General features: G+C 45.2%; 1 protein-coding gene across 1 annotated transcript in view; it reads right to left on the reverse strand.

Annotated features, from left to right (window-relative positions):
• The window catches only part of RFC4 (replication factor C subunit 4), a 146,337-nt gene that overhangs the window by 53,825 nt on the left and 64,999 nt on the right, over positions 1 to 27,513 (reverse strand). Inside the window, exons 4-7 of the mRNA XM_085635344.1 lie at positions 20,053 to 20,132; positions 10,112 to 10,231; positions 8,807 to 8,950; positions 8,219 to 8,339 (exon numbers count right to left, since the gene is read on the reverse strand). Of these exons, the coding sequence (XP_085491470.1) occupies positions 8,219 to 8,339; positions 8,807 to 8,950; positions 10,112 to 10,231; positions 20,053 to 20,132 (465 nt within the window). The remainder of the gene's footprint in view (positions 1 to 8,218; positions 8,340 to 8,806; positions 8,951 to 10,111; positions 10,232 to 20,052; positions 20,133 to 27,513) is intronic.

Genomic DNA, 27,513 nt, shown 5'->3' on the forward strand with positions numbered 1-27,513 from the left:
CATCCCTCATAATTCTAGGAATAGGGTGAATTTTTTGTACAATAGATCTCCTCCTCCAGTTCCTTCTGGTAGACACAAATTCCCATCCCTCTCCCTCTCCCTCCCCCTCGCATCCCTTTGAGGGATAAAAGAAAGACAGGGGGAGTGTTTGAATTGGCGACCCCTGCGTGTTCCGTGGCCAACTACAGATATACTTAACAGTGGCAGGGTCCCTGAAGTTTATCACTACACAGTCACCCTGGATAGACTTCCTAGTGGAGCCTATCCAGGGTGTTCTTCTCACCATAAGAACCTCGCTATGTGAGCCCTCAGGCAAAGGTCTGTTGATGGACAACCAGTGAATAATTTTATTTTTTAGTGCTCCCACTGATTCTCCGGAAGAAGTGGTTAATTCCGGAATACCTGCCAGAATCACCACGTATGGAATAGCTTGAGGTGGAAGATTAACTATCCTGTGCTGTGAGGCCAGCGTTGGTGTCTCTGGAGGGGGAGGAGCCGAGGCTTCTTGTCGAATTGTGTTAGCGCTAGTTGGATTGAGTGGTAAGGATTTCCCAGATGTACATGCAGAAGGTTGTTGCGTTGGAATAGGGATAGGTAGGGGTGGGTGTTCAAAATTATTATCCCTCTCCTTGTTGGTCTTGCCATTGGAAGACTCATTCCCCTCTACTGTGGATAATAGACCCGTGTGAATTTTCACTAGAAGTGACTCTATCTTGGAGATGCGAGCCTCCAAGGGGTTGAGGATTTCCTTTAGGAGGATTCGGATATCCAAGAGAGTGGGTATCTCATTCCCAATTGTACAATTAGAAGTAGGGGGTGGCACAGGTATATTTTTAGCAGAAGATGCCCCATTTTGCCCAGGTTGCCTTGATAACTTTGATTTTGGGATCTTGTGGGACGAATCGTTTTTGGTAGAACACTTGGGAGCGTTCACCTTACGTCCGCCAAAGGAGCCAACCTTTTTTGGGGATTTCTTTTTCGGTATTGCCCCCTCCCTTAACCTCCGTGTTAAATCTAGAGTGGAGATAGGATTGTCGGTGATTATGTCACCGGTAGGGAGGGTTGAAGTCCCCTTCAAGGGAAGTGATGGCGTTCTGGCAGAAGGGAGAGGCATGATGCTTAATTCCGTGATATCGGACATCTCGCAGTCAGTGGTATTTAAAATAGGACTGCACTGCTCAGCTAAATCAGGACAAACATTTGATCCTCCAGGGTCTACCGTGTTTGGGGCAACAGATTGTTCAGGCGTGATAGCAAGTGCCAAGGGCCCTAGCGAGGATCTTCTAACCCAGTCAATTTCCTGGGATATTCGCCGTTCAAGGATGGAAATTTCGTCAATGATTAGAGAACCAGCTTTAGCAAAGTAGGTGTCTAAGGGGCCTTTCGGCGCTCCAGCGGCCCGATTAGATCTGCTTCTAGTTTCCCTGGCCGACATTCTCATGCAAATCTACCAGTACAAATTGCAGGGATTGGTAGCACGGTGGGGCCTTGGCCGTACCTCGGCCGTCCTCGAACAGCCTCAAACGGCCCGCTCTTTGCCCGGTCTTCGCTCCGCTCTTCGTTCCGCACGCGTTCCGCTAGCGCGTAGGTGGTGAGGGTCGTAGAAATAGCAGATGGAAGAGAGGAGGAGGAGTTGGCGGGAAGAGGGCCCAGGTGCAGCGGTGATCGCCGCGCTCAGCACTCTGGTCCACGCAGTCCCGCCGGCAAGGAAAATGCACACACCAAAGTCCCTTGATGGAAACAGGGTCCGGATATCCACAGGCAGGTGAATTGTCAGCTTTCCCCCAGCAACGAGAGCCTTCAGCAACAGCTACGAGCGGCGCCCGGGAAGCGGGGACCGCGCTGTTTTTAAAGATGGTAGGGCGGGAAAGTTCAATTTGCAAGAGGAGCTGGCGGGAAGAGGGCCCAGGTGCAGCGGTGATCGCCGCGCTCAGCACTCTGGTCCTCGCAGTCCCGCCGGCAAGGAAAATGCACACACCAAAGTCCCTTGATGGAAACAGGGTCCGGATATCCTCAGGCAGGTGAATTGTCAGCTTTCCCCCAGCAACGAGAGCCTTCAGCAACAGCTACGAGCAGTGTGTTTCCTCTCCGTTGAAAAAGCAGAATATAGTGGCAACCAGCAGTCCCTAGTCCTCCTGGGACCGATGGAACCGCGTAATTCACTAACTATCAATATGCAAGGGCACCCAGGAATTATCGCTTATCCATGCAAAACTATCCACAGATCCTCTAGGGTACTCTTAGCCTCAGTATCCCGCGGGAGCCATAATTAAGAGGCATCACATTTCTTTATTTTTCATAACTGTATCTGTACTTATTGTTTTACAGTTCAAGTTCTGCCTTGTTTATTTTATTCCATGTGTCCATCATCTCAAATCACCCAGAATCAAAAATTAGCTAGCATTCGCGCCAAGAATTTTCAATTCTATTAAGGACACGGAGGCGAGGATTATGCTTTCTCCTTCTTTACTGTATCAACTCACAGCAGCCAATAAACATACAATTAGTAAAACAACTACATTGTCCATGTGACTTTGCGTCAGCCACGCCTCCTTAGCCCTCCATAAGAGCCCTGGTCACTGTCCCAGCCTCCTCTTTCTTTGCTGCTCACAGCACGAGCTAAGTACCCCTCGATTTCATTATTTTTATGTGAGACGATTTAGTCGTAATACTGTTTCAGCGCGCTGCGCTTTGCCAGAGTCAGTGCTTACTTGTGATGGTAGATAGCGAGGTTGGTCACACGCGATTCAGCGTTGGTGGAGGGGCGCTCTGCGCCGCTAGCTGGGGATCGTCGATATTACTTCCCCGATGTCGATGGCATCGCTAAGAAGCGCGAGCTTCTCACACTTGTACCGCGCCGCTGGGCGGCATTAAATCGGACCGTTAAGGCCCAGCGCGCTCAGCGCGGTGTCGAGGGCTTCCCTCATCGCCCGAGGACACGTAGAGCCGGATGGTTACCGGCCGACGTGTGCAGCTCACGCGAAGCCCATTTGGGCTGGTTTTCAGTAGGATTTGGGCTCGCGTTGGGCTGCACACGCCGAGCTCGGCTTCCGGGGGGTTTTGGGAGCGCATTTTCGCTCCGTACTTGTGACGCCTGACTGGCTGAAAGAGAAGTCGCCCTAGGAGTGAGCACACACTCCAGAAATCGTTTAAAATTGGCTCTGACGCCTGAAAAGGATGCAAGAATATAAATACAGCATCTGCTGAGGGGGCTAGGTACAAGATTGTTTGTGTGCACCTGGGCTGGCCCCCCCCATTACTCCTCCAGGAATATATCATTATTGGCTCCTCTACCACTGGTGGATTGGTTCAGTTCATACACCTTGCAAGCATGAATGAGTGGGTACGGTACGAGGAGGATGAGGAGGATGTCTATTATGAGGGACAGCAGGAGACTGTCCTTGAGGACAATATAGTAGAGGCTCTGGACGCTTCGGTCCAATCCTCTGTCAACAGGGCACTGGAGACTACAGTTCCTTCGACTGTACATCAAGCATTGGCGGCTGCTTTAAAACCGATTACCAAGCAGCTGGAGAGTTTTGCTAAACGCCATGGTTTTACCAAAGAGAAGCACGGGGGACGCTCGAGCACAGAGCAGGCAAAAGTGCGCCGCTGGCCACATGCCACGACCCTGGATACTCTTCCTCCACCCGCGGGTGGCGACCACGCGTATTCGGCTGGCGGAAAGGCCAAGAGTAAGCAGAGAGTCTATGCGGACACTGATTCCACCACCACTGCTACTGATACCGATACCAATACCACGGACGAGGAGTCCCCCCCTAAGAAGAGGGCTAAGAAGGTGGTTCCGGCTCCTTCGGAGACGGCGTCCACTACTCCTTTCACTTTCAACCCTAGCGAGATAGTGCACCCGAGGTCTACTGACTGGGCTCCAGCACCGGAGGTGATCGACTACCTACATGAGAATATTCGAAAAGGGTTTGACAAGGAGGTCAGGAATAGACTTCGGTCGGAATGCCCTCGACCGGATCTTCCGGATAAGGTAGCAGAGACACCGGAGATAGACGTAAGCTTGCTCACGTTTTTGAAAAAGTTCGCAAGAGACCCCAAAAAGGGGATAGACAGGGCCTGGCGAGGGTGTCAGGATAAGCTGCTTGACGTCGTGGGTCCCCTCGCGAAGATTCTAGAGATGGCTTTGGTGGCCAAAGAGTCGGCAGCTCCAGTGGATCCGGATATCTTAGCCGGGTGGGCACAGCGAGCAATTTGCTTGCTGGGTAATGCCAACTGTGCCATATCAACAGAAAGGCGCAAGTCCCTGCTCATGCGCATGGACACTAATCTCACTGATTTAGCCGCGGCTGAGCCAGGCCCGCTGGCGGAGGGCAATTTGTTCGGGGACCGTTTCGTGAAGGACGTGTCAAAGTATGTAGGGACTTTCACGTCGCTGGACAAGGCCCAATCGGGGATAAAGAAGGTGTTTACCCAGAGCCTTTTCAATAGGGCCGGACGAGGTAGGGGACGCTCGTCAGGCCGCTTCGCCAACCAAGGTCCCCCAAGAGGTGATTTCGGACGAGGAAGAGGTGACTGGGATTCTACCAGAGGGGGTACCTTCTACCCCACCCGCCGCCGCTTCAACAAGCGCAGATTCCAAAGTGGCGGGAACAGAGCTGGCTTCCACGCACAGAATTCCTCAGGTGAGTGTAACAGATTTGTCTCTTCTGCCATTGGGGGGTCGCACTCAGTATTATCTACACAATTGGCGCACTCTGACCCAGGATGCGTGGGTGCTTCAGACGGTTCAGGGATTCCATCTGGAATTTTACGAGCCTCCCTGTCAGGACACATGGCCCAGGCCTCTCCATTTTTCCCAACACGAATGCAATTTTATAGACGAGGAAATAGAGGCCTTGCTGCAAAAGCGCGCAATAGCTTTGTGCGATCACAAACCTCACGGCTTTTGCAGCAACGTTTTTCTGGTCCAGAAAAAGGGAGGTGGATACAGACTAGTCTTGAACTTGAGGGATTTCAACCATTTTCTAGTATACAAACACTTCAAGATGGAAGGGATACACCTTCTGGCAGACCTCTTGAAACCGGGAGATTGGCTGGTCAGGCTGGATCTAAAAGATGCTTACCTGTCCATCCCTATTTTTCCTCCGCACCGCCGTTTCCTACAATTTCAGTGGAAAGGTCGGTGGTTCGAGTATTTGGCCCTTCCTTTCGGGCTTTCCTCGGCTCCCTGGTGCTTCACCAAGGTGATGAAGCCGGTGGTCGCGCATTTGAGAGAGCAGGGGATTCGCATGATCATTTACCTGGACGATATCCTGATCATGGCTCACAGCCCGACTCTAGTTTTGCAACACTTGCAAATGGCAATGGCTCTCTTACAGAGTCTAGGATTTGTAATAAATCAGACCAAATCTGCTCTCACCCCGTCCACCAGCACCGAATTCCTGGGGTTTGTGATAGACTCCAAGAAGGCGCAGTTGCACCTTCCCAAAGCAAAACTCAAGGATCTCAGGAAAGAGATAGTAGCCATGTTAGACAGGCGGATGGTGTCCCTCAGGACCATAGCCAGAATAGTGGGCTTACTGGCATCCTCCATACAAGCAATATTTCCAGGACCACTGCATTACAGGGCATTGCAGAGACTAAAAATTCAGCACCTTCAGAAGGGTCTAGCTTATTCGGACCTGGTACCGATCTCTCAGGAGGTTCGAGACGAGATGCAATGGTGGCTGGGGCACGTGGAAGCGTGGAACGGCAGGGCCATCTTCGGCTCCTTGCCGGAAGTAGTCATCGAGTCCGACGCCAGTCGTTGGGGCTGGGGAGCGCGTTGTGGCGACATTTCCACAGGCGGAAGATGGTCTCCCCAGGAGTTAGAATTACACATAAATTGTCTGGAGCTCCTAGCGGGCTCCTTTGCAATTCGGACGCTGTCGCCCAAACAGACAGCTTGCTGCATTCTGTTACGAATGGACAACGTGTCGGCCGTGAGATACATAAACAAGCTGGGGGGAACGAGATCGCCCCTGTTAGTGGAGATTGCCAAGGACTTTTGGCACTACTGCCTGCGTCACCAAATAACAGTAATAGCGGAATACATTCCAGGGCAGTCCAACCTCATAGCGGATTGGAACTCCAGATATCTGAGGGATTACAGCGACTGGAAGCTGATGCCGAGCATGTTTCACTGGCTGCAGAGGCTTTGGGGGCCGTGTCAAACGGACCTGTTTGCCTCCAGATTGAATCGACAGATTCCCCACTTTTTCAGCTGGAGACCGGATCCAGTGGCGACAGCCACGGACGCGTTCCTCCAGGATTGGTCGGGAGCAGTGAATTATGCCTTCCCGCCGTTCCTCCTCATTCCGAGAGTAACCTCTCATGTTCTCAGGCAGAAAGCGGAGGTGATCTTAGTGACACCACGGTGGAAATCGCAACCATGGTTCCCGATACTGCTGGAAATGAGCTGCGATCTTCCCAGGAGACTCCCTTGGGCGGAGTCTCTCCTCCTGGGACCTCACGGGGAGCAGCATCCTCTGATCACATCGGAGAGGTTGTCGCTGATGGCATGGAGAATTTCCGGCAACAGTGGGAAATGCCGGGAATTTCGGAAGCAGCTTCAGGCTTCATCAAGCAAGCGTGGGCTCCTTCCACCAGGAAGCGATACTCATCAGCCTGGACAAGCTGGATGGGTTGGTGCGTGGAACGGAGTCTGGATCCCGTGGGGACCGGACTATCCGATATTGTGAATTTTCTTTCGGAAAAGGCTGCGAGTGGCCTTGCCTATCGCTCTGTAAATAATTTCCGATCGGCCATTTCGGCGGGGCACGCGCCGGTGGATGGAAAGCCGGTGGGCATGCATCCTATGGTATGCAAGCTTCTTAAGGGTATTCGGATGGCAAATCCTCCCAAGCCCAAATACTCGGGCTTATGGGATGTGTCCTTGGTCATTTCTTTGTTCAACAGTTGGCCAGTGAATAGTCAGTTGTCAAGAAAACAGCTTTTCGCAAAATTGGCGATGCTGTTGTGCCTCTCGGCCTGTAGGCGCTCATCGGATGTGCGAGCATTGGATATTACAGGTAGAGTATTTACCCCGGAGGGGGTTTCCTTTACTATCACGGGTCGTACTAAAACACTGTCTAGACACATTGAGTATAATGCTTTTCCGAGTAATGAAAAATTATGTGTGGTCCAATGCTTGAAAACCTATGAGGAATGTACCCGACCTTTGAGGTCTGAGGGTTCTACGCAGCTCTTGCTTGCAATACAAAAACCTTTTAAACCGGTGACGGCTGCAACTATAGCCAGATGGCTGCGTTATGTTATGAAGGAAGCAGGTGTTGATGTTCAAATACACTTAGGTTTGATGATGTCCAACGTACAGTTACAAGTATACCTGTATAAAACAGCACACAAGCTAGCGAACTTGTAAACCTTTTGAAATCATTTGAGATTTTTGTGATTAGACAACAGGATCTTCAGTGTGAACAGGGCTACCAGCCTCTGTGCAAAGAAGAGTATTCTTTTACTCTGACATGAGAACAGCCAGTTAAGGAAATGGAGCCATCAACTTCTGTAAACATATCTCACTTGACATCCAGTAGCAATCTTACCATGGATGCAAGCATCTTTTACCACGAACCACAGAAATCAAAACAAAAATAAAAACCTAACAGTTTACTTCGATTTTCATACCCATTCACCAATAAATGTATCATTAACTCTTTGTGTAAGCCACAATATTACAAACTTGTTTGCCTTCCTCACTTCAATCGTTTAAAGAACGTATTTCAATCCCAACACAGTCATACGTGTGCCCAATGACATCAGCTTTAAAAGAATTTAAAAAAAGATTTTAAAAAATGTAAAATCTTATTGACTTCTTCCCTAAATGTATACACTAATTTTGCCGACAACACATACAATATGTCGAGTATCAGCAATGAGTGAGTATATGCCAGGATGAATGGAACTCAAGACTGATGCTGAAGAAACAAACTTGATTAATGAAAACTGTAAGTAAGCAATCGGGCATTTTCTCTAGGCCCGGGTGAAATTTAAATTATGCCAGCCTAACTGCAAAATTCCAAAAATGATGATGCATTGCATAATTATGCCCCTGTTTGCAGCAAAATTATAGTGCGGAAACAACCCCTTAATCTTACACACTAACTTTGCAATACATTTCTGTGGCCGCCCACCTTGTTTTCGGCAGCTCTACTTTGAAAATTGTTAAACAGCAGTTAGTGAACACTACCTCATTTGTGATGGTTACATTTTCCTTTTCACAAATGTCTTGAAGTCGTTGAGTCTGTATTCTATCAGCCAGTGGTTTAAAACGGAATTTGGAGCATCTAGACGTTAAAGGCTCAATTATCCTGAGGGACATGAGAAAACACAAGAAGCCCCCATTAGCATTGCATTTGTAAGTGGACTGCTACTGAAAAGACAATATTGTAACCATTGAATGTAGCTGAAAGCATGCCACAAGATTTGTGAGCTGAATTTAACATACAATTCATGAATTTATAGCTACAGCCGAAAAAACAAAAAGCAGTTGCAATTAAAGCTTGGAAAACCAGTGATCAGCTTCTATTTCCCTTCCGTTCCCTGCCCCTTACCACACTGCTTACCACCTCTTCCCGATCGGCTTATTTACTTAGATCTACATGGCACTCTGCCGCTCCATCGCTAGGTTCATACCATACAAAGATACAGTGACAAATTTCTATTCTTGATGCCAACCCGATCAGAAATGTGTTTTTTATGGTATCTCTATGTCAAAGGAAGAGGAAACTTGCTGCTTCACTCAAAAAGCATACTGGAGCAGATCACTGGTAATTACCTGCTAACATAGTTGCAGATGAGGCAGAAGCGAGTCGTTTTGGATTCTTTTTCCATGGTGCGCCTCAAAGCGGCTTGGGCTGCAGAGGTCATCGAGTCAGCTTCATCCAGAATGATGATCTTAAAAGGAGGACAAGGCTTGCCACTAAAATACAGAGAAAGTCCAGATTACAAAGCAGGCAATAACAGAGGGAGCAGAAAACAGCCATGCAGTTAATTACTGGCTGAATGAGTTCTTAAGTTTTCCACAACTCAACTGTATCTCAGATGAGCTTTGCATAGATGTGCTTTGTTTCCTATCACACACAAAACACTGAAGCTTTTTCTGAACTGACATTTTTTTTAAAACTGTCAATGTAATGAGAGGGCCAATATTTCCATCTAAAGAATGAAGTTCACTTTCTCCCCGAAGCTGGCTATTGACAAAAACATTTGGTTCTTATGATTTATGTGTCAACTAGAAAATGCATCACCTGATGAGAAAGTCTGGCTTGCACCCTTCTTACGTTTAATAATATCCAAAAGCTGCTCATAAACCAAATGTGAACAGATACATCATAGGCAATATCACACACTTAGGGATCATATCTATCTGTGCGTCTTGAATGGAAGCGAAGAAGACAAGGTGTGAGGTTTTGGAGTCCACCAAAAAGCAAGACAAATCTTAGAATTACCATATAGGAGGACACAAATTCGGTTAAACAGTGAGCCATGGCAGTGTGGGCGAGCAGGTCATATGCTGGAGAGCTTTGGAAATTATATAACCAACATAAAAACTAAGGCTTGCTGGTGAAGTCTTAAAGGGAGTACTGTCTCTTGCTTTGAAAAGCATATACATAGAAAGATTAGTGCAAAGACACGCTACAGAGCGACTACAAAACAATGCTTTCTTAAAATCATAGGCCCAGTCAATAACTAAAGATCCCCAAACATGTACAAATTGCATTAAATAGGTGTACATGGTCCCCATCATGTCCTCGTCCCAAACCCCCCAGCAAACATTTTCAGGCTCTGACAGAGAAAACAAACTACACATCTCAAACTGGATGCAGCCAAGCTCAATACGAGTATTATACAATCATATTTTTTCCATTTGAAGGGTAGTGAATGCACAAAACACTTCGGTTGGAGACAGAGTAATTGAACTTAAGAAATCTTGTTACAGAGAAAAGCATTGATGTACAAGTTTACATTGAAGAAATTACAGAATAGCCAGAAAATGGAGCATCCCAGATGGGCCTTACAATCCTACTTATGTGAGAACTAAGCTTTTATGTAAGTGGTAGCATAAAGGTTAACTGCTTACTCTGGTCTGGTACCGCCCACTGTCAGCTGAGCAAAAGTCTTTACTTTCTCTCGAATCACTTGTATTCCTCGTTCATCAGAAGCATTTAACTCAAGAACTCTCTGGCGGTATATATCAGGCCTGCAAAGAAATTAAGACAGCCTATTATTGTTAACATGCATATATTTAGTATTCTCAGTCTAACAATACATTTTCTCCATACACAGTTACCTAGTCAAGGCATTTCGTACACTTTCCAAAAGGTTATACAAGGTTTGCACCGGTCCTTTGGAAATAACACCTTGGGCCCAATGGATGGACATTAAAAGGAGCATGGTCAAGTAATGCTTAAACATATTTACTGCACTCGAGTGATACTTCAACGAGTTATGGTAGGTTCTTTCTTAACAGCAACAGGGAGTTTCATGTCATAAGAAAATGTACAATTAAAGAAAGAAAAGGAATGATTAACCTGGAACAATGGTGCTCCAATCAGGCTGTTCAGATGATGTGCAATGGTGGAGGACATGTTTGTACTACAGCATTTTGGTCTTGCACATAACTCTTATTTAATCACCCCATCCCAACGTACCTGGAAAGATATTTATATTGGCATCAGTTTGTAGTGAGGTCCTTGGGAAAAACAAGATTGCTTTATGGAACATCTGGAGATTGTGAATCATTATACACAGGAGAGCAAATCCTGACTTTGGTGATAAGAACAGCTTGCTTTGAAGATCACAAACAAGAAATACTACAAGTGGCAAAGCAAGAAAACAGTACATGGGCAGGTCACCGTGATCAGACACTGGTTCCTGCAATGTCAAACGATGACCATGTCTTGGTGCATTAAATCATCATTTGCAAACTATACTCCATTTCGTTTCTAAGTTACATGAGGAGTGCAGCATCTGGCTGGCAAAAAATGTAACCTATCCTGCTTTGGGTCAAATGGCTGTCGGAAAATAATTTTGCAAAATAGGTCATCTGAAGCACGGTGGTGCCCAAAAACGCTGCTCAGTGTTTCTCAACTGATAAGCAGGTGAAACAGTTACTGTTCTGCCTCTTCCAAATCTGGTACTTGACACCTTCAAAACCATCACAACTACAAAGACTTCACACACAGTCAGGGGACTTGAATAAAATACAAATTCATACACTGTAAGGAACATGTTGGCATAAAAGCCCATGTTCTTAGGGGTTTATATGCAAATTTCTGAAATACCGAATTCCTACAAGATGAGGAAAGCATTTTTATTCTTTCCTCGCTGTACGGAAATGCCTCTTTTTGCATGTTCACCCCCACATTTTCAGACTGATGCTGCTGGTTTTCCGACTCAGAATGCACGGAGGACTGATAACCAGACCTCAGTGCCAGTGTTCTAACCCTATACAAAAGATATGTGGAATTGGATACACCCAATTGGCAAGTACTGACTTACTTATAAGTCCCTAATGTATGGTACCCAGGGTATGTAAGGCAAAGTGTTCACACAGGGCTGCAGCCCCGTTTGTGCCACCCTGAATGTGACAAGGGCAAACTGGACCCCAGCCTGTCACTGCAGACTGAAAGGGCACTGTTTACACTGCTAATTCGACTTTACCGTTACAACTAATGGCAAAGGCCCCACTTCCCTTAATATTATATGCAAATCTCCCATAAGAAAGGTCTACAAAGCCCTATGGCAGGGAGCTATATATTCTTATACATAGCTATATATGTCTTACAGCAACACTTTCAAATTGTCGGTTTGCTGTGGAAAGGTGGGTAACCCCACTGGCTAGTAGAGTTATTGAATGGCATCCCAGCGTAACTAACCACTGAATAGGACTACCTAAGAAGGTCAAGTACAATATCAAATTAATCGTGGCATTAAACTCGACCCGATGTCAAATTTAACATTACTATTAAAAGGAAGCAACTTTTAGAGAGTTGCCACTCCAGCTAGTTCAGGGACCTCACAAAGGCCCTGGCACACAGACAGCTTTCTGCATGCCTGGGGAGACTTTTGAACGACTAACCAGCCAAGGGACAAAGGCAGTTGCCACAGAGCGAGTTGTGTCCTCCTCTCCCAGGATGGCCACTTGGTGTTTGCCCAAACGGCAAGCTTCAAAGGGGAAGCTGCCTTTGAAGGGCAGACAACACTTCCGAGCAGGATGCCTTTTGTTCCTGTAAACTTGTCACATTCCTGATTAATTTCATTTCTATTTGTCGTTTTTCTGTCTTTTTTGATCATTAATATCCACTGGTCAACAAAATGATTTTAGGACTTTAAACTTTTGTAATTTCTTTTATTATAACATTGTTCTATTGCTGCTTACATGCACAACTTGCACTTTTCTCGGAAAAATGCATGACTGTTTGCAACAATCAGCAGGCTCGCACAAGATTACTCGCTGAAAAATGCTTTTTACTATTAGGTGCTGGGTGGTTCTGAATGTGAGAAAGTTCACTCATAGCTCATGTCCAGACTGCGGACTAGCTCTCTCTCATAGAACAATCTAATTTACCGCAGCTGGGTAGTAATACCCACTATTTAAGCACTAAAAGGGTTCTATAATCTTCATTTATTCAGTTTTTAGGTCTCGCCTGAGCCAGCGCTTTAGCGCTACTCTGGCAAGAGCTTTAGTAAACGGGGGATTTGGAAGTGCAAACTAGTGCTTTTCAGGCCTCCAAATACAGTGCATGTGCGCCGGGCGCGCGCACCATTTGGCAGCCTGCGTGATCATTTCGCGGCCGCTTTGATGCTCTCAGTGAGCCGCGCGGCCACTGAGAACATCAAAGCGGACGCGAAAGTGCACACCATTTGCCAGCCTGCGTGCCTCTCTCCCCTTAGAGGGCGCGACGTGCCCTACCCCCTCCCTTATCCCACTTCCTGCTTGTTTATTTTAGCCCGTCACTGTGCCCTTCCACACAAACACTGAATTTCCCTGTTTGCAGAGAGGCCCCAACACATGCTGCGTAACTTTTGTATCCAGCTCCCCTTTCTTTTTAACAGCATCAACTACGTGCTCAGGGAATTCTGGATTTACAAACATAGTAACTTTAACAGCTGTCTTGTAGCATATATAACGTGTAAATAGAAATGCGTGATTTGCAACATGCCAACAAATTGTAGGTTCCTATCAGCATCGCCGGAGCCTGGCATCGGCGTTTAAAGGATTGTGTTTCCCAACGCATGTGCTGGCTCGAGACAAATCATGCCCATCACAGAGTGAAATATTTTGAATGGTGCACACTTCCTTAAATACGTCAGCTGCATACCTCCATTTAGCCTCCCTCTTTTGTGTGTAAAATGTATTTCCCCTTAATTTAAACTTGCGATCAGTGGCCATTTGTCTGCGCCTAAGAGATTTTTGCGTCCATTGCTTGTAATAAAACAGTTGCGATATTTCAGAGCTTTAATTCTAAACTAAGCGGTTGTGGCGATATTTCTGAACCTTAATTATAAAGTAAACGGTTGTAACCCTGAAATATTATTTGCTTCTCTGAATTTGTTCCTTGGATCTAATAATTTAACTCAACGAATGCAAATGTTGCAGATGGAAAAGGACACACTAAAGATAGATAAAGCAGAACAAACCATATAACCCCTGACCTCCATCTTAAGGTTTTCCATTTTCTCATGTTCATGGCTACATAACTCAAGACCCTTTCAGTGTTGTTAGTAATGAGTCATAATAAAGCTGTGCAATTATTTCAAATAAACCAGTGCTTGTATTTGTCTTCAGCTCCTAATCAGCTACTGCAGAGTAGGTGTTAGATCAGACATTCGACGGAGAAGATAACAAAGTCCCTTTTAGTGTAGCCATGTAAGTTACCTGTCATCAATCTTGGAGCTGACAAGTGGCAGGAAACCGGGCAAATGTGGATATATATTACACGGAGAAATCAAGAAACAAATAGTTGTTCAGTTTTACACCGTAGACATATTATGCGTGTGACCATGTTTTGCTAGCAAGCAATGCTGCACTTGTTTGTTCAGCATTTTACATTAACCTAAATTTGGAATCAACTGGTTTTCTGATCCAGGCAGGTGATGTCCGGTGACAGTGTCACCAGTGCGTACGTACATTTCAATTTGCACCAGTTCTGCATGTTACATATTATAATTTTAAAAGCACTGCATCTTTATCACCCTATCCCTTCACATGCTGAAGTTCGTTTTGTGGGGAGTCAAGGCAATCTAGTTAAGATTTCCTGACAGGAGGTATGAACACATGTTGAACCTTACACCAACACTCTTACATCAGCATTCCCACAAACATTTCAGTTTTATTGTCTGGAATGCATTAAAAGCAGTTTGCTGAAACTGTCTGTATTACGGCAATGGATCACATGGTGCACAGTGGAACATTAAAAGACACAGGCAATTAGATCTGACATCCGTGGTCTGGTATTTCCCCACATATTTTGCCTTCATACTGCCTGTTTTGGTGAATTTGTTCTTTGTTGGCTTTAGGACTGTGCATACTTTACTAATTGTAACCACTACTAAATTAGTGGAGAGGAGAGGATGTGGTCCGTCGGCTAGACTGCCGACTTTGGTGCTGGAAACCAGGGTTCGAGCCTCGGGGTCGCGTCCACATCCTGTGATTCTGGGCAAATCACTTAATCTCCCGGGCCTGAATGTGTAACGTAACCGGTGCTCATGTAAAACGCTCCAATACCTTAGGGTCGAGTTTGCGCTATATAAAATCTGCACAAAAAAAAAAAATAATAATTGCTCGTGTTCTCTCCTTCAAACATGGTAACATTGCCTTACATCTAATTAGCAGATTTAATTTACTTGTAAGTCCCTAGAAAAGTGGTACTACCTTTACTCGTGATCTGCAGTACTCATTGTGCCACCCACTAAAATGGATATCACTCAGGCCTGCTACTGCAGCCTTCAGAGCAGTTTTAACTGCCATTTCAACCGGGAAAAATAAACCCTTTGCCAGCCTTAGACCTGTCCTTTTTAATGAATATTAGTCACCCTAAGGTAGGCGCTATAGGAACATAGGGCATTGTGCATAGTATTTAACAAGCATTTGCAATGTAATAGGTTTTGCATTAACGAGAGTTTGAGCTATTGGCACTGTAGATGACAAAGCCTTTTATTTGTGTTTTCAAACCTGCATGTGGTGTGTAAACACGCACTTTGTACTTCTAGTTGTTGCCTGTGAGACGCACTCTTTTCTGCCAGCCTTGCTGCTCATAAGCAAGGACTAAGTACAAAGTGTGTGCTTACGCCCCGCTTGCAGCTTTTCAAAACATAAATAAAAAGCACTATCAACTACAATGCCAATAGCTCAAACTCTCTCAAATGCGAGACCTATTGCATTGCAAATGCTTGTTTATACTGGATTCTTGAAAAGAAAATATAAGAAAAGCTGGATAATTTGAATACGCACAACAGAGCTCCTATTTGAGGCTTGTCCCACCAAAACCACTGCCATGTGCATGGCTAAAACCGGAAATAAAACTCCAGCTGTGTGCTGTATTCAACACAGTCTCTTGGTAGCCATTGCATTTCCTTCAGCACATGAAGAGCCTGGTTTTGCATCAATGTGTACTTTCCAAAAGATTTCAAGTAGCTCTAATCAGAGTCGCTTGCTTTTCAATGCAACAGAACACACACATTCTCACTTACACTTTCTGCTTTCCTCCACAACCTCGCATTCTCCTTAGCTGGCGGCATCCTAGCTTAAAAAAAGAAACCCTCAGAAGCTGGGAGCAGAAATGTGTGTTAAAAGAGAGGCTGAATTCCAACAGCATGATCCCGCCTGCTGAGTCAGAGACTTCTCGGCTCACTGCTGCCTACCTTAGTACTATTGTATGTCAATTGCATTTATATAGTGCTTACGACCCCTGACAAGGCGTCGAAGCACGCTATTCTGAAACTCAAAGCATTAGTGGTGAATTTGTATAGTGAAATATGAAAGTAATTTGAGAGGTGGATGTTTTAGTCAGTTATTTGGATTGAGAAGGATAGCGATAGGATAGAACCGGGAAAAGGGTTTGCATTTATACAGCACTTGATACCCCTGATGAGGTGTTGAAGCGCTCTTTCAACGAGAAACACGCTACTCTAGAACCCATAAAAGATTAGGGGCGAATTAGTATAGTGAAATATGAAATGTGAATAGTCATTCAGATATTCCCATTGAATGGCTGTGTACTGCAATTAGAACCTAGTTAATTTGCCTTTACAAAAAATGCCTGACCAAACGCTTAAACCACCTGATCACTTCAAACCGAGGAAGTGCTGGGATGGGCCACAGGTACATAAAATACCAGTGCTGTCATTTCATTCACATCTGTTTTTTCTACTGACTACTATAGATGCTGCTGGAAGGACTGTAGCAGTCTACAATTCCAAAGTGTTAAATTATATCCAGTGTCTCAGGAAAGACACTCAAATGTGTTGGAGTTTAATTAGATATCTGTGTGCATAGGGTAAATGCTCCAGTCACAGAGTTTCAGGTGCACATGCATGGCAGAATACCTAGTTTAAGTACCTAACTATGGGGGGGAAATGTTACTACATGTAATATGAAAGCTCCCAGAGTTCTGAGAGGGTGCAAGGAAGGCAAACACTGCTGCTCCAGGAGCAATATTGCTACAGAGACCGTACTTGGCCCATCTATCTGTGCTCGAGCTCTGGGTGTTTTTGGGGAGGTTTAACAGGAGTCCCACAGCACACATCAACACAGAAGCCTAGGGCTAGAGAACATCAATGGAGTTTAGCCATCATGGCACGGCATTTTTACGTTTGACCAACAAAAGCTAGTAACTAAATCTTTTATGACACTTTAATAGCATAGAGCTGCATGAACTCCAGAAAGAAACAACTCTTCCACACTTTTGTCAGAACCTTTTTCTCCAGTATCTGCAAAATGTCAGTTAGACCAGCTATCCAGCGTGGCCTACTCGCAGCAACAGCAGGAACCACCCTGTATTGACGTAATGATGGACCATTGGGACAGCAGTGAGATTATCTGATCCTGTTCTCATAACTATCTGCCTGCAAGGCTATGATCCTGCCCCAACAAAACCTGGTAGGGGCTCAGCGGTGAGTGTACAGCGGCGGGATGTTACAGTACCATCTTTCGATTCATTTAGCAGCTGCTCAGACACAAATTCCTACATGTCGCAAGAACTGTGTTCTCAAGATTGGGAGAGCGGGCATAGGGGAGCAGCCTCTCTATGTGAACCAAGGGATCTCCATTCTCTGGTAAATGCAGCAACTGTGTGCAATCAGAGGCGTCACCAAACTGCATCACATTCTGAGATGGCTTCTAGTGTGGAGCAGCCCCAGCTTAGGGGCTGGGTCCTCTTTCAGAATCAAAGCAAGCTTGAGGGCTGTTGGCGACTATATTTAGTATACCAGTGGGCCCTATTGTAAAATAAGGGGTTCACTATTATAATGACAGACCACAAGCCACTCTGCAGAGATTTACCACAATCAATGCTTCTAGGATTATGCAGCACGTGTATTTAACCTCTGTGGCAAAATAATCAAGTTATGCAGCACATTACATGGCAGGACTACTTCACCCATTTCAGCTAGAAATACTTTTTGTGAAACCTGAAATTTATGTGGCAAATTATTTGGCAAATGAGATAAATCCAGATTTAAGCAGTAAACGCTAGAGCAACAGAATCACAAATACACTGCCCCTCGCATTTGTCCAATGACTTATCAACAATTTATGAAAGGTGAACACAAAATAAAACGTCCCAATTCCAAATCTGTGCCCATTGGCCACTATACTGTGAAGCAAACGTCTTTTTCAAGGCAAATCCCACAAAACCAACATGAAATATAAAAAATACATAATGGGTAACGTGTAATATGGTGGTGTACTACCATCTCAGGGTTCAGCTGACGTTCACAAGCCACTCTGCTGTGTGGTTTTAGAGGTCAGCAGTTCTCCTTGAGGGCAACAGAGAGCCATAGCACACTAACAGGAAGAGCTCATTACAGCCCCGATGGTACAAGCTGTGACCCCACCCTCCTGCTGGCTGCAGTGTTACCAACATTATTATATCAAATTCCCTGCAAAGGGTACAGCACTCAGATGCATGTGTTAAGGACCATTCTTACTGGTGTGTGCAGGACTACACAGACATCCTTCACATGCGAAACTAAAGGCACACGGAATAGGCAAAAGTAGTAGTCTCACTCGAAAAAGTTGCATTACATAATTTATTGTCACACCACACACACTTACATTTATAATTAACTTTCAGTGGGGGAGTGCTCGCCAGCATTGTGATTCTACTATACGAGACTTAATATAAAAAGTTTGCTTTCCAATTGAAATCCTCACAAAGAGACATACAAAATTACTAAGATACTGACCGCTGAGGTCATCATTTGAAAATCTAGAAATTAATGAGCAATAAGACGCATATTGTATGACCACTGAGGTCGATGAGAACGCATTAGCATGCTTCATACCAGTAACAGAGGTAAGGGTTACAGCACATAGAGCACTAATGCAATAAGGTAACACCCATAACTTTATTAATAGGGAACGTTGGCCTGAGTCGTACCAACTCAATTCCAATGTGCACACAGTGACTAGCCCAATATAATGGGACAATAGCGCTCACCATACATAAACGTGAGACACGAGTATATGTGCCTTAATTGCTTGCTATTTTAAGTTGTCTCTCACATCAATTTTCATTGCCATTTTTACTATTTTTGTTTATACGCTAGATTTCTCAGAATGCTCCATAATGAACAGGACAAGCTTGCATATAAAAAAGGAAACAGAAGGACTCACTAACCGTGATAAAGACCGTGTAGGTTGAAACACGTCTGTCTCTGTCTGAAGATCTGATTAAAATATTTTGAACATTTGGAGTTCCTGGATTGCAGAGCTTTCCTCTCGTTGCAAACATATGGGAAGGCTGGTGTACCTTCCACCAAAACCAGCAGTCAGAGCGCACCATTGTTCACCACACACACCGAGAGATCTATCTATCTATCTATCTATCTATCTATCTATCTATCTATCTATGTACACACACACCATACATACACATGGAAACTTAATGACATAGAAAAGCTTTGGATCAGGTTGTGCAAGTTGATGGGGGCTAAAAGGGAGAGGGCACTGTAGAAGCTAGAACTCTAGTTGAGAAAGGCTGTGAAATGCCCACTGCAGCAATGAGGAACAAGCAGAAGTTAACTGTAATTGGCAGAGTTTAGAATTTTAATGAATGGGCGGCAAAGGTGGGTGCCAGGAGAACCACCTCTATGAATGGGCATGTCATTCACCAAAATACTGTTCATCAAATATCCCCTTCATCTACCCTAAAAGGAGTGAATGGAGAACCAGTGTTGTTGGTATAATTAACTCACCCCGGCCAACCTTCCTTCAATGTTCACCGGATCCACTAGCTCAAAGCTCAAGCCACAATCTTCTGAATGTCAAAAGGCAATCTCCTGAGAAAACTCTTATTCTGCGTTCTAAATTTACAAGTACATGATTTATGCACACTTTACCCATATGGCAAAAACAAAACAATAATTAAAGCAAAAGGCTAATAAGTTCACCATGACCGGCGCGTGCCTAAGACAAACCGGGCTATTCAAACAAGCCCCTATGAAACGTTTATACTCCTGCCTGAAACAGTGCATTTTATTGTTTAATCAATAGCACACAATAGTTAAACTCATATTTTACGTCTGGTGTATACATTTTAGCCTGACATAGCAGTGCTTCCTTCATGGCATAAGGAGATGTGCGAAGCCCGTTCCCATTGTAAATGCCTCTGGAGTGAGCTTCCACAAGTCAAGGGCCAAGTGGTAAAACAAAGAAGATCAAAGCAGACAAAACAGCTGACAATATTATGCTAAAAAACAGGAGCACGGTGGATTCACACAAAGATTCTAAATAGCATACACTTAACCAACAGTAGGCACTTTAGCATTACCCAGCAAACCTTGGTTCACACTTACCCATAGAGCTCCCTTGAGGCTGCCAAAATAGTAGATGTTTTTCCAGTTCCAGGTGGCCCATAAAACAAAAGGTTTGGGAGCTGCAAAAACCAAACAACGGGACATCAGAAACTCTGCAGCGAATGGTGTACTTCAAATCAATTTACAGTCAGGAGAGAATACAAGATGCGCAAAAGAACCAGGATTGATTGGTTTTGTTGGATCCACCCATGGAGTAGATATTTCACACGGCTCACAGAAACCGATGAGCAACCTTTATTGTACCCAATTTCTAATACTATAGGAATATCGGTAAATGAGAAACTGCAGTGCTTATGAAAGTTGAAACTGAATAAAGTCAGAAATTAAGGAATTGTTACCTCTTGCTCCCATGAGTGCTCTCGCCATCACTTCACTGACCAGGGCGCTGTGTCAGAGCACAGGGGGATTTCTCCCTATAGACTGGGGTTATTCAGTGTTCGGGGAAAGGCCTCCGACGGACAGTTGCGGCTGCTGAGCAAGCATGCAGCCCACATTATCTTTCCAATGGAATAATAAATAAAGCCCCCCTCCGAGTTTGTTTTCTCTTTTCTATTAGGGTTTTCTCTTTTGCTAAAACGGCATCCGTACGTGCATGTGTCTGAAAAACGTCACACTAACCAACAGGGTGCACCAAGTGCAAACAAATACCCTTCCCTTCCACCCAAAAAAGAAAAGTTTACAGCCCCAGCACACTGTGACTCTTCAGTCATATGGATCCAAGCAAATGCAACTGGCTGGTAGCAGATCAAAATCTTTTTGTACAAAATCTAGTGGCCATTTACTTTGAAATTGAACCAGCATACCACCTTTTTCATGGTCTGGCTTAACTAGAGAGGGGATTTGGCCCCACCCACATGTTGGGAGCCAGGATTATATGTTTTGATTGTAGATAAATTCTGCGCCTCCACAAATATGTACTTGCTCTACACGCAACTGCGATAATTTTGATTTCATTATTTTATTATATAGCTTCTTAAGCTTGAACTTTCAGGGGCACACACAACATTGGAATGCCATTAAAATGTATCTGATAACTGAGTAATTTATGTCGATTTTTTTTTCTGGCAGCTGCACAGATGGGAGGAAGGGATTCATTAACCCTCATGGATTTTTAGGTCTGGCTTAGTGCAACTGTCGCATGACCTTTTAACCTAAACTAATATAATTCTACAGTGCTTTACTTTTACATAAATACATATGTATTCCCATGCTATGTACTTCCAATGCGCCAAATTACCATACAACGTTCCTTTAAGGCCAGAGCTAGTTGTATTGCCAATGCTTGTTCAAGATTGCTTGAAGTACTGATTTTTTTAATAAGATTTTTTTGGGCATTTTTCATAATAACAGTATATGTATAGTATAGATCATAAACATCTGTTGTCAGATTTCCTCTGAGACGCTTACAGCATAAATGTTGCTTACACCACTTTTTTCAGCTGTATAGAACAATAACGTCTAACGTATCTCCCCCTTCTCCCAGGTCGTGTTCGTGTCATGTTATATCCCCGGGAAGGAAGTCATCCCATTTTTATACGTATCCTCTTTCTATGCCATTTTCGATTGCTGGAGAGCTTCCAGGCACCGCCACTGCGACTATCTCTTGTTCTGACTGCGTCAAATTTGTTTCCCTTGCTGGGGGGGAGGGCTTCTTTCTTAAGTATTTCCGTTGTCATGAGGTTCCAGGCTTTCGCGTTGTCACCTAGCTTATCGTCCCTTTTGACTTTTTTTCATTCGGATTAGCTTCGCTGTGGCCCATTCGTGTACGCCCTTAGCCAATCTCTCGATTGTGGGGGGGATCTGAACTCAGCCACCTAATTGCTATCCTCCTTTTTGCTAGCACTAACCCTACTTGAACACATTTTCTACTAAGGTTCTTGTTTTTTGGAGTGGTGAGAAGCCCCAGCACCACCACTTTGATAGTGAGTGGTATCTTCCATCCCCTGGTGGTTTGTAGATTGTCTGTTATTTTCCTCCAGTAGTCTGTTAGCCCCAGGTAGCCCCACACCATGTGTATAAAATGAGCGTCCGCGTGTCTGCAACTAGGACATTGGTTTGCGCGCTTCGGGTATATTTTATGTAGTATTCGCGGGGTCAAATATGCCGGATGCACGATATTATATTGTAGGAGTTTGAACCTTGTGTTGGAGCTTATCTGTTTGACCCCCTTGTGCACTTTCTTCCATAGTGACCACACCGTCATCCGCTCCACTCAACACGCATGCACAGACGTCACCCAAGGATTACACTGACACTTTCATTGTGGGTGAAGAACTGCTGCAGGTTTATTTCATACAACATAAGTATGACGATAAGTGGGTTATCTTACGGGCGATCCAGGGCAAGCAGCCCCTCGCTGCTCCGCCCGCCTGGCGAGCCAGCACGCACGGTGGGTCGATGCCCGGCAGTGCGGCACATATTTTCAGATCATCCACTGGATCACGTGATCTGTTTACTACTCCCGCCCCTACGAGGCGAAGCAAGGGGGGGGGGGGGGGGGGGAGGCTCCGACGGGCGGCCACTAGAAGGCTGCCCTGCTGATGTCCCTCTGCGTGGGACGCGGGCAGCGGCATTCTGTCTCGGGTTCGTACATTGCAGTGTCCCACTTTGTCTGAATCGGAAGGGGATTGGTTGGGAAATCCTCCCGAAGCGCTCTTTATATATGTGAGATCAGTCTACGTCCTCCCACCAGATTGGATATTGCCTGCAGGACTGTCATAATGGGTGGCTCTTGCGCAAATACCGGCCATAGTTTGCTGGCCACTGCGGAAATGTTCGCATATTGCAGGAATTGCCCTCTTCCAAGCTTTAATGTGCTCTCTGCCTCCTCCCTCGTTAAAAACGCTCAGTTATACAAGTCTCCCATCGTGTGGGAGCCTCCCTCTATCCGTTTATTAATTGTCATTGTTTGGCCTATCTTTTTGAAGGGTGTAAAATCCACAGAGGAGCATCTGGGGCATAGGGCGCTCGTTTAACTACCTGCTGTACAGCGGTTTCCCAGATCGCAGCAACATGTCTAATAACGTATGGGAAGGATTCGGGCACTCGAGACCCCATCATGAGGAGCTCCGGCAAACTGGCTCCCTCGTGTGTACCTGCTAACAGCTGTTTCTCCCAGTTGTCCCATTCATTTAACCAGTGCACCACATGTTGGAGTTGTGTAGCCAAATTTAATATAGTTTTAATCTAGGGACTACCAGCCACCCCTGTTCCCACCTCCTCTGGAGGGTGCCCAGTTTTATCGGTTTTCGTTTGGATCCCAATAGAAGTTCCGCTATCAGGAATTCTAGTTTAAAAAAGTACCTGTGTGGGATTCTATATAAAGAATTCTGAAAGGCGTATAGACATTGCGGTAAAATGACCATTTTTGTTAACACGACTCTGCCCATGAGTGACAACGGGAGTTCTTTTCAAAAGGTTACTGATCTTTTAATGCCCTCCACATTTCTTCCTATCGTCCAGGTAAACAGTGTGTGTGTGTGCCAGTCTAATCCTCAAATACCTCACCTTGCCACGCACCCAGTCCATCCCCACCCTTTGTAGTTCAGCCTCACTTTTTCCCACCAGATTACCCATAGGGAATAGTTTGGATTTTCCCAGGTTAAGGCGTAAGCCGGACACCTCTCCAAATCTCTTGAACTCTGTGATAAGTGCCGGTACTGCTATTGTGGGGCACTATAGGTACACCAACGTGTTATCAGCATACATAGACACCACATGATTTGTGTCCCCCTAATCGAATTCTCCAGCCCTCCATTTTGTTTCTCAGGGTAGTCACCAACGACTCCATTGCAATGGCAAACAGTAGCGGAGACATGGGGCACCCCTGTCGCGTACCTCTCCGTAATGTGAAGCTTTCCGACACCTGGTTTCGAAGGCGTATTCTCGCTGCCGGGTTAGTATATAGTATTTCCATCCATTTTATGTACTGTCTTCCCAGTCCCCTCTCTCAAGCACCGCCCATATATAATTACATTCTACTGATTTAAAGGCCTGCTGTATATCTAGCAGACCCAGCGCCCAACTCTCTGCTTCTAAACCTGGCACATGCCACACATGCGCCAGCCTACGTAGATTGTGAGAGGTACTCCGTCTAGGAATAAAACCAGCCTGGTCCGGGCGGATCAGTTGGGGCATGTAAGGCAACAATCGGGCTGCCAGGATTGCACTTAATATTTTTGTGTCTATATTTAATAGGGAATCGGTCTATAAGAGCTTGGGATGAGGAGGTCTTTGTCAGGCTTAGGGCTTCCAGCATAGTTTTTGGCAACACTTTGTGCACTAAGGCTTCGTTGAACATGTCCAGTAGGCGGTCAGCCAGCAGCGGGGTACATTTTTGATAAAACTCTGCTGGGAGCCCATCACCCCCGGTGTATTTCTCCGGTTTCAGTTTTTTGATAGATGCAAGAATTTCCTCTTTGGAGATTGGTGCCCCCCAAAGCCTCTGCCTCTTCTAGGGTGAGGAGTATTGTGCCATCCAGGAATTCCTGTATCATGTGCGACCAAACCCGGAGGTCAGCCGCACATAGGTCACTAAGTGAGTTGTGAATTCCTCCAGGATCTCTCCCTACGTCTGCAGTATGACCCCATTGCTATTTTGGAGTTGAAGAATAGGTATATGTTCCCTCTCTGTCCTGATCAGTCGTGCAAGAAGTGCCCCCCACCTGTCCCCCTCCATATGCAGTCTTTGTCTATAGGCGGTGTACGTGTGTTTTTCTAGTCTAGTGCAGGCTTCAAGCAGTTCTCCAAGGACCAGAGTCCATTCGGCCATGTGACTAGGTGATATGTGTCTGGTACCCTCTAATCCTTGCAGTTGGCTTTCTAATCTGGTAATCTCTCTATTCAAGTTGCTTTTTCACCCCATAAGTGGTCTTCATACATACCCCTCTAATAGCCCCATTCATGGCTTCCCATTCTATTGATCTGGTATCTGTCGACCCCCAATTTTCTTCAAAATAATGTTGTAAGGTCTCTAATACTGTTTTCACTTATGGTGGGTCTGAGTGCCTCAACTCTAAGCCGCCATAGTGGGATGACCAGGCGACCCAGTCCACTTTTTAGGGTGAGTATCAGCGGTGCATGGTCAGATAGGTAGCGAGGAAGGGAGGAAGGGAGGAGATTCCCTCTGTGGCAGCGGAGAGTCCAGGTGTAAGACAGCAGTAATCAATACGGCTGAATGTGTTGGCAGCCGGTGTATAACAGGAGAACACTCTTTTCAGAGGGTTTCTGGCCCTCCATTCATCTCTTAGTTTGCTTTATGTGTTGTGTAGTTCCTATATAGGATCTGCATGTTTAGACAACATACACTGTGGGCTTGGTGTCCAAACTGATTCCGGACACCCCCACCGAGTATATCAGCCTGTATACCAGCTAGTTCACAGTGCCACTAGAAACCCGTCTTACCAAGGAGAGAATAGTTCTTGGCAACTATCGAACATGACAACCCTGATTTCTCAGAATCGTGGAAATAGTGCTACTAGTCGCTCATTCATTCGTGCTCACTTTGTCTCAGAGAGAGATACACAGAATAAACATTGGGGACGTTTTTCAATAAGCATTTATTGAACCAGCATCATTCTAGTGTAAACTAGATGTGCTAAAACAACCATTAAACAGTAACGGATATAAATGATTATAAGCACTAACAGAGTAAAAGGATGGTAGATGTCTACCATAGTGCTAAAACGATAAATACAGGCAGGTGTCAAAATACATGACAGTAATAAAAGCGTGCTCCTACGATGCGACCCTAACTAGACATACCTAAGTGTACCTCGCATGTATGTAGGTGTGGAAGCCAGAATCCCTCTAGGATAAACTCAACCCCATTACCTGAAGTGAGAGACATTGGGACACCAACTTGGTCTCGAGATGGACACCCCGCGAAGGATGTCAGACCACTGCGAGCTGGAGTGTCTGTGTGCAAGAGCCTCAGCATCACGCATCAGTGTCGGCATGGAAGTCCTTTTCTCCTCTCTCTACCTTAGCAAGAGATGGTGTATATATACCCGAAGTGTTACCCCTGGGGATATACCTCGCTGTGTCATGTCGAACTAGGATGATGGAAGCAATGACGCTTGTACATCGTTTTTATGCAGGAGATGGTCAGCCTGCTGTCCAGCTATGGTTCCAAGAATCCTCGTGCATAATGAAGGAGGCTTAAGTCATTCGGAGAAAACCCCAGGTCCTCTAGTTATTACCTCAACTAAGTAAAAGGTCAGTCCTAATACCGTTATGTAGTGCAATATGAGGGCAATGTAGGTGAAAGGTGCATTAATTACCTGAGATGATATTGGGGTACCAATATGGAACATAACAGATGCACTGTTAATATGACATGGGTTTTCCTCTAAATTCTCGTGTTTTGTGTACTTTCCCTAGCGTTATTTGAAAAAATATGATTTCCTTATGGTCGCCAGCTCTTTTTAACCCATATTCTTCTCTAAAACATGCAAGACACCAGAAGCATGAAATACACATCTGGGAAACTGTTTAACAGATGCAAAATGTAAGTTGCTTGCAGAATTGTTGCTTCAGAGTTCGTATATCCGGCCCTATACTTTAAACCAGAGGTCTCCAACATTTTCTGTAATTAAGAGCTTCTTATGTTCAAATGAAAATTATACCGATCTACTGATAACTTTAGTGCAGTAATAGTGATCCTGTCAAACAAGACTACATTAGTGGCCAACCCAGGCAAGATTACCAGCAGTGATAACCTCAGTGCATCAGGCAGGGTGACAAGCAGTAATGGGAAAAAGGCTTTAATGATTTGCAATGAGTCTACATGGTTAATAAATGACAGCAATAGCGGCAACGCCCCTGGCACGAAGGTAATATTAGGAATAAATCTCCCCAGTGCATCGTGATTTATCACTCAGACATCAGCTCTAAGTATATTCAATATAGTATAGGAATCTAACAATTTTTCTACAAACATCAGGTTGTTGTGTGTTGAGAAAATTCACATTTTTGTCCCGAGTACACGCTTTTCAATTTTGGGAAATAACCATTATTCAACCTAGGAAAAGCTTGCAAGTTTGAAAACTGGACTCACACAAGAAATGTAAATGTAATGTAAATGTAAATGTGCAGATATTTATATAGCGCAAATCACCAAACGGTCTCTAAGCGCTTGCTTAGGGAACCCGTCCTGGTATTCCCCTGTGAGATAACCCAGCAGAGTATCCACAAGGTGAAAGCCAGGCATCCCGCAGCGAGGGGCCATTGTGGAGATTAAGCAAGCTATTGCCTAGAGTCGCAGAGTGTGAACCCATGAATCGAGTATGCACTGGAGCGAGAATTATCGAGTCCATGGACAATTTATGGACTCAAGACCCAGCTGAGCCGGGAATTGAACCCTGGTCCCGGGCTGACCTCTGCTTCCAGGTCTGCCTACTCTAACCAGTGAGCCACTCTATGGAGATGCCTGCTTTAAAC

This window comes from Triturus cristatus, chromosome 11, assembly GCF_964204655.1.
Source record: "Triturus cristatus chromosome 11, aTriCri1.1, whole genome shotgun sequence".
NCBI classification, from domain to species: Eukaryota; Metazoa; Chordata; class Amphibia; order Caudata; family Salamandridae; genus Triturus; species Triturus cristatus.